Source organism: Oncorhynchus clarkii, chromosome 5 (genome assembly GCF_045791955.1).
Source record: "Oncorhynchus clarkii lewisi isolate Uvic-CL-2024 chromosome 5, UVic_Ocla_1.0, whole genome shotgun sequence".
In the NCBI taxonomy this organism is placed as follows: Eukaryota; Metazoa; Chordata; class Actinopteri; order Salmoniformes; family Salmonidae; genus Oncorhynchus; species Oncorhynchus clarkii.
In genome coordinates, this window is record NC_092151.1 from 72,331,031 (window position 1) to 72,340,029 (window position 8,999).

The 8,999-nt window shown below is 45.9% G+C and overlaps 1 protein-coding gene across 5 annotated transcripts in view; it reads left to right on the plus strand.

Annotated features, from left to right (window-relative positions):
- LOC139409344 (coiled-coil and C2 domain containing 2A) overlaps nucleotides 1-8,999 on the plus strand; it is a 32,031-nt gene that overhangs the window by 20,791 nt on the left and 2,241 nt on the right. For 2 of the 5 annotated variants that reach the window (XM_071154350.1, XM_071154348.1), the window contains 14 exons: nucleotides 37-204; nucleotides 400-505; nucleotides 631-740; nucleotides 886-982; nucleotides 1,138-1,236; nucleotides 1,343-1,519; nucleotides 1,723-1,737; nucleotides 2,026-2,229; nucleotides 2,377-2,466; nucleotides 2,563-2,676; nucleotides 4,488-4,622; nucleotides 4,724-4,846; nucleotides 4,968-5,026; nucleotides 8,609-8,786. In XM_071154350.1, coding sequence (XP_071010451.1) covers nucleotides 37-204; nucleotides 400-505; nucleotides 631-740; nucleotides 886-982; nucleotides 1,138-1,236; nucleotides 1,343-1,519; nucleotides 1,723-1,737; nucleotides 2,026-2,229; nucleotides 2,377-2,466; nucleotides 2,563-2,676; nucleotides 4,488-4,622; nucleotides 4,724-4,846; nucleotides 4,968-5,026; nucleotides 8,609-8,786 — 1,675 coding nt within the window. Of the gene's footprint in view, nucleotides 1-36; nucleotides 205-399; nucleotides 506-630; nucleotides 741-885; nucleotides 983-1,137; nucleotides 1,237-1,342; nucleotides 1,520-1,722; nucleotides 1,738-2,025; nucleotides 2,467-2,562; nucleotides 2,677-4,487; nucleotides 4,623-4,723; nucleotides 4,847-4,967; nucleotides 5,027-8,608; nucleotides 8,787-8,999 lie in introns of those variants that run through there. The other 3 variants (XM_071154351.1, XM_071154349.1, XM_071154352.1) reach the window with 2 other exon arrangements.

Below are 8,999 nucleotides of genomic sequence, written 5' to 3' on the forward strand. Positions count from 1 at the left end.
TTTCTCTGGAATGACAGCTGTTGTTTTGACCGTCAGGATACTTGGCCTGAATCTGTTCAAGCTGGCTGAACCTAAGCGGCCCCTGAAGCCTCAGAGGAAAGAGAGGAAGAAAGTGACAGCTCAGAATCTGTCTGACGGGGACATTAGATTACTTCTCAACATTATCCGGGCCTACGACATCCCCATCCGCAAGCCCCAAGCCAGGTACGACCTCAGAACTTCTAGTCACATACTGGGTATATTACATCTACAGACATCCGTAAACCTTCCACAACATCTCCAGACATGAAATAATAAGAAAGCTTTTATTTACTGCAGCAACAAGGTCATACTGGAGAGTATTATGTCTACAACATTCCTGGACTATTTTAAACTCCTAATGTTTATCTCTTCTACCAGCAAACCTGCAGTGGCGTCTAAGTCGGTCCGCTCTTTCACTGAGACGTTTACAGCAGGCCAGTCATCCCAGAGTGCCATCCAGGGCAGCGACTGGCTCCTCAACCAGGTAACACGTCTGATCTTCACCTGGATCAGTGGCTGTAACTGCAGAATATTCCCTTAATGTATGTGTATATTTGTCTGTATTAGTTCGTCTTACCTGTGTATGTGTTGTGAATCTGTGTTTTCCAGGTGCAGGTCAGGCCCTTTGTGGAGGTATCGTTCCAGCGCACTGTTCTTCAGACCACAACAGCAGACGGACCAAACCCCTGCTGGAACGAGGACCTGCAACTGCCATTCAGGTGAGTGTGTGACTGGTCCATGACTGGTCTAAATTGGGACATCTCTTTGACCACACATGGTCAATTTCATGATCACATATATGGTATTATCTATGAATGTTTGTTTAAAAGATTTATCAAGCATGTTTTTTTGTTCTTGCCACAGTGCCCCAAATGGAGACTACAGCACTGCTAGCCTGCAGTCAGTGAAAGACGAGGTCTTCATCAACATATTTGATGAAGTCCATTATGAATTGGGAGGAGTGAGTAGGACATCAAAAGAATGTGAATCAACGGGACTTCCCATGCCCTCTGGCTCAGGAAAACATATTACACATTACAGCACAGTAAACTACATTATCCATACACTTTCTGTGTCATTATGTTTTGTCAGTTTAAATCTTTCTTCTATTTTCAGGATGGAGAGGATAGGGGGAGAGAAGTCCACACACGGCTAGAGAAACACTGGCTGGGCTCTGTGAAGATTCCCTTCAGTACTATCTACTTCCAGTCCAGGGTAAGACTAACTATCTATGACACCAGACCCCTGATTGACAGACAGTGACTCACATTGACATAAGTAACTTACTGCTGTGGTTCTGTTGTCTGACCTGATCTGGCAGATTGACGGCACGTTTAAGGTGGACACCCCACCGGTGTTGTTGGGATACAGTAAGGAGCGCAGCCTGGCCAGTGATGGTGGCTACGACGCTGTACGCAGTCTTAGTGAAGGAGCCTTCATCACACTCTTCATCACCATAGAACCACAGCTGGTACCTGGAGAGACTGTCAGGGAGAAGGTTAGTCAGCCTGGCAGGCTGTCTCTGTATGTCCTAGCTGTCTCCAGGCTCTCTCTGTGTTTGATCTGTCATAGCCTTTTTCATTTTTTTTATTTACTAAATGCATGAGTTATTAACATTCCTTCATTATTTCTTTATTCTCTGAAGAGTGAGGTTTACGTCGATTTTCTTTTCTTTTTTCTGTCCTTTGCTGCATTTGTTAGATGAAGGAAGTAAAGGTACCTGTTTACTGAGATATGCTATCTGCAGTAAACTGAATGATGGCATTAACATTGTGTTTTGATTAGATAGATGTTGACTACATCACACTGTGACTAATGTACCCAAGCAGTCTAACTGTCCATTGTTCAGCGGTCCCACATCAACATCCCTCCTCCCTCACAGTTATTAGTAGACTAGACACAAATATATGCAGACCATCTGACTCTCGCTGATCTAAGTGTACTGCTGTAGCTTTATGGTAACCCCCCCCCCCCCCCACTCTACTCCTCTGACCCTCGTCCCAGTTTGACAGCCAGGAGAGCGAGCGTCTACTGCTGGCCTCAGAGGTCTTTGAGAGGGACGCAGCAGTGAGTTACCCCAACCGTCCCTGCCTGACCACCGTCATCGACATCAACGGGAAGACTGTGTTCATCAGCCGTTACCTCCGCCCCCTCAACCCCCCGCAGGAGCTGCTCGACGCCTTCCCCAACAGCCCCCAGGAGGCCACGGTCAGTCAGGTCAGGTCTCCGCTGAGACAACACAAACAGTCACTACTGATAATGGAGCCTCAGTCTGATTGCTGAGTTATAGCACTCTCAAGCTTTGACTGTTGCTTGATTTCATACCCGTGTCTCCCTCTCCTTCCCTCTCTCAAGGAGCTGATAGCTCGGTATGTTTCTCTCATCCCCTCTATGCCTGATAGCGTCTCATTTGCTGGTGTCTGTGACCTGTGGAGCACCTGTGATGTGAGACACATATTCAGAGACTCTGATTGTAGATTCCAATAGTCTTAGTAGAGGGCGGGCTCTTAGTAACTCTGGGTTTCCTTTTCCTGTTGGAAGCAATTCCTGACCCTGCTGGCAGGCGATGAGGAGGAACATGCTGTACTGCTCTGTAATTACTTCCTGTCTATGGGCAAGAAGGCTTGGCTCATCATCGGCAGCGCCATTCCTGAGGTGAGCAACACAAAGCTGGACAACTAGACTTCAATCAAGTACAGGCTTAACTGAATGAACAGAGACTAAATCTAATAAGAAATTTTATTGAATAGTTAGGGGTAGGCCTGGTCTCCGAGGAATAGAGCCAGATGCTGGCATTCAACATTGGTTGAAAGGAAAGTGATTATTGCACTAGTAAGCCAAAAGCTTAATCAGCAACCGTGGTGGAATTGCATTAGTGCCATGCTCATAGGCTGAGGTTAATAGGTCAATGACAATCTGCACTGTTGCTAAAAGGAAAGGAGGAAAACTGATGAGGTAACATTATGACAATACCCTATAAATACCTGCCATGCTGATGAGGTAACATTATGACACTACCCTATAAATACCTGCCATGCTGATGAGGTAACATTATGACACTACCCTATAAATACCTGCCATGCTGATGAGGTAACATTATGACAATACCCTATAAATACCTGCCATGCTGATGAGGTAACATTATGACACTACCCTATAAATACCTGCCATGCTGATGAGGTAACATTATGACACTACCCTATAAATACCTGCCATGCTGATGAGGTAACATTATGACACTACCCTATAAATACCTGCCATGCTGATGAAGTAACAATACCCTATAAATACCTGCCATGCTGATGAGGTAACAATGACAATACCCTATAAATACCTGCCATGCTGATGAAGTAACAATGACAATACCCTATAAATACCTGCCATGCTGATGAAGTAACATTGACACTACCCTATAAATACCTGCTATACTGATGAGTGAGATAGGAAGCAATGTGAATTAGGAGTTTACTAGATGAAAAGTGACGATCCATTTAGACCAGCCTTACTGATTGAATTTTCTTAACTACATTAGTCCAAAACAAATTTAAAGAACTGCATACTAGTTAAGACTGATGACCAACCTTGACTTGTTTTACAGTTAGGGGAGAGGAGGGTAAGTTGACCCACCTGTTTCTAGGAAACCATACACAAAATTCGGCCAAATATTTTGGAAGAGGTCATCATTTCATATAGTCTGTGAAGGAAGAAACAACATGGAAAAAGTGGTCCAAAAAACAGATTTTCACCAACACAAATGAATTTGTGTTAAGAGGTTTCATGATGCTTGTATCTAAACCCAAGTAACAATTTAAAGTGTTCTATATATCAGTTGGGGTCTCTATAAGCTTCAAAATTAGGTCCTAAACCTAGCATGAAAGTGCATCACTGTACCTGTGTAAGCTAATATAGTCAAAATGTTTGCCTTGGGGTAAGTTGAGCCAATGGCCATGGGGTAAGTTGAGCAAATTGAACTGTTTTCATCCCAGGTATAATGCAAGGCATTATTCCTGGGATATGAGGTAACAACAGGATCTGGCCTATGTTAAAACTGTTTGTTAGGTGTTAAGTCTGTTTTTAAAATATGCTTAAAATGATTTAAAAGACAAAAATGTCATCATGATTGTGTTGAATTGTGTTTGGAAAATAAAGATAGACATGGTTTTAAAAAGGTAGTGGTAATATTCCATTCAGCACAGACATTTGTAGGCGGCTCAACCTACCCCAAACCCAGGGTAAATTGTGCCAAGAGTCCGCTTTTTTGGGACAAGCTACATTTTAAAAACTGTAATGTTTACATGAATTCTGATTTCCAGGGATACACAACATCCTGAAATATATGTAGATATCTTTGTAAGAAAGTGATGCTGAATGTAAAAAATGGTCAACTTACCTCCCTCTACCATACTATAACAGCTCTGTTCTGTGGTATCTGTTTCGTGAAAACTCTTGTCACCTCTCCATCCTAGGGACCCACAGCGTATGTGCTGACCTATGAGCAGAGTCGCTACCTCATCTGGAACCCCAGCAGTGGTCAGTACTACGGCCAGTATGACTCCTTCTGCCCTCTACAGACTGTGGGATGTCTGGTCAGTGCTGACAATGTGAGTCGGTATTCTAATCCAATTTACATGATATGACTGAAGTAAGATGTTTTGTCTGACAGGTTTCTCTATATACCATATTCACTCCTTCTGTCCTCTAGGTATGGTTCAACGTTCAGGTGTACACCTCTCCACTGAGGATGAGTTTTGATGTCACCAAAGCCAAACTCTGGAAACCGTTCTTCTCCAGGGCTTTTCCAAACCCTGGGCTGTCCAGTGTTCAGGTGAGGCCAAGTGTGACCAGTGACCACCACACATGATTTATCTCTTAAGACCTAGCCTCAGTATCTCTCTAGACTTTGACCTGTACAGTGCTTACCCTTCTGTCTTCTCTTCTCTGTTTAGCCTGAGGAGCTGGTGTATCAACACACAGACAAGGCAGTGGCTGCAGAGCTGCAGGACAGGCAAGTCATCTAACCTAGAAAGAAATCAACACATCATCATACTGCATCACAGTACAGTGCCTTCGGAAAGTATTCAGACCCCTTGCATAATCAATGCTTGGAGTTTGTCAGAATGTGTTTTTTTTGTTTGTCCACCCGCCTCGAGGATTGACCACAAGTTCTCAATGGGATTAAGGTCTGGGGAGTTTCCTGGCCATGGACCCATAATATCAATGTTTTCTTCCCTGAGCCACCTTGTCTTCTCCAGACAAGCTTTTTTCCGGATGCCCCAAACAATCGGAAAGGGGATTCATCAGAGAAAATGACTTTACCCCAGTCCTCAGCAGTCCAATCCCTGTACCTTTTGCAGAATATCAGTCTGTCCCTGATATTTTTCCTGGAGAGAAGTGGCTTCTTTGCTGCCCTTCTTGACACCAGGTCATCCTCCAAAAGTCTTCGCCTCACTGTGCATGCAGATGCACTCACACCTGCCTGCTGCCATTCCTGAGCAAACTCTGTACTGGTGGTACCCTGATCCCGCAGCTGAATCAACTTTAGGAGATGGTCCTGGCGCTTGCTGGACTTTCTTGGGCACCCTGAGGCCTTCACAACAATTGAACCGCTCTCCTTGAAGTCCTTGATGATCCGATAAATGGTTGATTTAGGAGCAATCTTACAGGCAGCAATATCCTTGCCTATGAAGCCCTTTTTGTGCAAAGCTATGATTATGGCACTTGTTTCCTTGCAGGTAACCATGATTGACAGAGGAAGAGCAATGATTCCAAGCACCACCCTCCTTTTGAAGCTTCCAGTCTGTTATTCGAACTCAATCTGCATGACAGAGTGATCTCCAGCCTTGTCCTCGTCAACACTCACACCTGTGTTAACGAGAGAATCCCTGACATGATGTCAGCTGGTCCTTTTGTGGCAGGGCTGAAATTGCAGTGGAAATGTTTTTGGGGGATTCAGTTCATTTGCATGGCAGAGGGACTTTGCAATTAATTGGAATTCATCTGATCACTCTTCATAACATTCTGGAGTATATGCAAATTGCCATCATACAAACTGAGGCAGCAGACTGTGAAAATTAATATGTCATTCTCAAAACTTTTGGCCAAGACTGTATATAAGGTCCCACAGTTGAAAGTGCATGTCAAAGCAAAAAACAAGCCATGAGGTCAAAGGAATTGTCCATAGAGCTCCAAAACAGGATTGCGTCGAGGCACAGATCTGGGGAAGGGTATCAAAAAAATTTCTGCAGCATTGAAGGTCCGTAAAAACACAGCGGCCTCCATCGTTCTTAAATGGAATAGGTTTGGGACCACCAACACTCTTCCTAGAGCTGGCCGCACCAGCCAAACTGAGCAATCGGGGGAGAAGGGCCTTGGTCAGGGAGCTCTAGAGTTCCTCTGTGGAGATGGGAGAACTTTCCAGAAGGACAACCATCTCTGCAGCACTCCACCAATCAGGCCCAGACTGAAGCCATTCCTCAGTAAAAGGCACATGACAGCCCGCTTGGAGTTTGCCAAAAGGCACCTAAAGACTCTCAGACCATGAGAACCAAGATTCAACTCTTTGGCCTGAACACCAAGTGTCACGTCTGGAGGAAACCTGGCACCATCCCTACGGTGAAGCATGGTGGTGGCAGCATCATGTTGTGGGGATGGTTTGCAGGGACTGGGAGACTACCGTAATTTCCGGACTATAAGCCGCTACTTTTTTCCCCACGCTTTGAACCTCGCGGCTTATACAATGACGCGGCTAATTTATAGATTTTATAGATTCATGCCGCCAAAAAACTGAGCACCGTCACATAATGTGACGTAAATCGAGCGCGCTCAAACTTCCCATCAAGGTGGCGCTCAGTGTTCAGTGGGAGGCTTGGATGACAAGTGGGGAGAAAACGGGCCGCATGCGAAGAGCAACTGATGGTCAAGTCTGCCAGTGGGTCCTGATAGCGTGGAGCATTGTCAAAAAATCCACTATCATCAACGGGTTTCGAAAGGCTGGACTGCTGCGTGTTGAAGAGGGCAGCGGGGAATTTGCCTCCGGATGAAAGTGACGAGAGCGACAATGAAAACGATCCAACATCGGAAGAAGCAAATCTTTTTTTTTTTTTTTTTTAATTTTACCCCTTTTTCTCCCCAATTTCATAGTATCCAATTGTTGTAGTAGCTACTATCTTGTCTCATCGCTACAACTCCCGTACGGGCTCGGGAGAGACGAAGGTTGAAAGTCATGCGTCCTCCGATACACAACCAACCAAGCCGCTGCTTCTTTAACACAGCGCACATCCAACCCGGAAGCCAGCCGCACCAATGCGCCGGAGGAAACACCGTGCACCTGGCCACCTTGGCTAGCGTACACTGCGCCCAGCCCGCCACAGGAGTCGCTGGTGCGCGATGAGACAAGGACACCCCTACCGACCAAGCCCTCCCTAACCCGGGCGACGCTAGGCCAATTGTGCGTCGCCCCACGGACCTCCCGGTCGCGGCCGGTTACGACAGAGCCTGGGCGCGAACCCAGGACTCTGATGGCACAGCTGGCGCTGCAGTACAGCGCCCTTAACCACTGCGCCACCCGGGAGGCCCGGAAGAAGCAATTCTGAGGCTATTCAACTCCGACACCGAAGGAGATGACTTCAGTGGTTTCAGTGCACAGGAGGAGGAAGATAGTGACCAAAGACTTTCTTGGTAGGCTACTGTTTACTGCTTTTTTTTTTTTTTTTTTACAAGCCGTGTTTCGTTAAAGCCTATTTATTTTTGTTACAAGCCGTGTTTCATTTAAAAGCCTATTTATTTTTGTTACAAGCCATGTTTGTTTAAAGGCTGTGTAAAGTTAATTTGTTTCAATGTACCGGTAGGCACCTGCGGCTTATAGACATGTGCGGCTTATTTATGTACAAAATACATATTTTTATAAAATTCAGTGGGTGCGGCTTATATTCAGGTGCGCTTAATAGTCCAGAAATTACGGTAGTCAGGATTGAGGGAAAGATGAACGGAGAAAAGTACAGAGATGAAAACCTGCTCCAGAGTGCTCAGGACCTCAGACTGGGGTGAAGGTTCACCTTCCAACAGGATAACGACCCTAAGAACATAGCCAAGACAACGCTGGAGTGGCTTCGGGTCAAGTCTCTGAATGTCCTTGAGTGGCCCAGCCAGAGCTCGGACTTGAACCCGATCTAACATTTCTGGAGAAATCTGAAAATAGCTGTGCAGCAGCGCTCCCCATCGAACCTGACAGAGCTTGAGAGGATCTGCAGAGAATGGGAGAAACTCTCCAAATACAGGTGTGCCAAGCTTGTAGGGTCATACCCAAGAAGACTGTAGGCTATAATTGCTGCAAAAAGTGCTTCAACAAAGTACTGAGTAAAGGGTTCGAATACTTATGTAAATGTGATATCAGTTTTTATTTTTAATAAATTAGCAAACATATTTAAAACCTGTTTTTGCATTGTCATTATTGGGTATTATGTGTGGATTGATGAGGGAAAAAAAACAATAATACATTTTAGAATAACCTAACAAAATGTAGGGGTCCTGAATACTTCCCGAAGGCACGCTATATGGAGGTTAACACCTCCACTTCCCTTACCTGTAGGGTTGAGAAGATTCTAAAAGAGAAGATCATGGAATGGCGGCCCCGCCACCCGACCCGCTGGAACCGCTACTGCACCTCCACCTTGCGCCACTTCCTGCCAAAGCTGGAGCTGAGTGGAGGGAGGGACGTGGCAGACGAGCACCGTCTAGAGTTACAGAGTTTACTAGGGGACTACAGGGTGAGTCTGGTCTGGGAGGGACAGGGGAGAGGACAGTCTATGGCTGGGAGGGACAGGGGAGAGGACAGTCTATGGCTGGGAGGGACAGGGGAGAGGACAGTCTATGGCTGGGAGGGGCAGGGGAGAGGACAGTCTATGGCTGGGAGGGGCAGGGGAGAGGACAGTCTATGGCTGGGAGGGGCAGGGGAGAGGACAGTCTATGGCTGGGAGGGA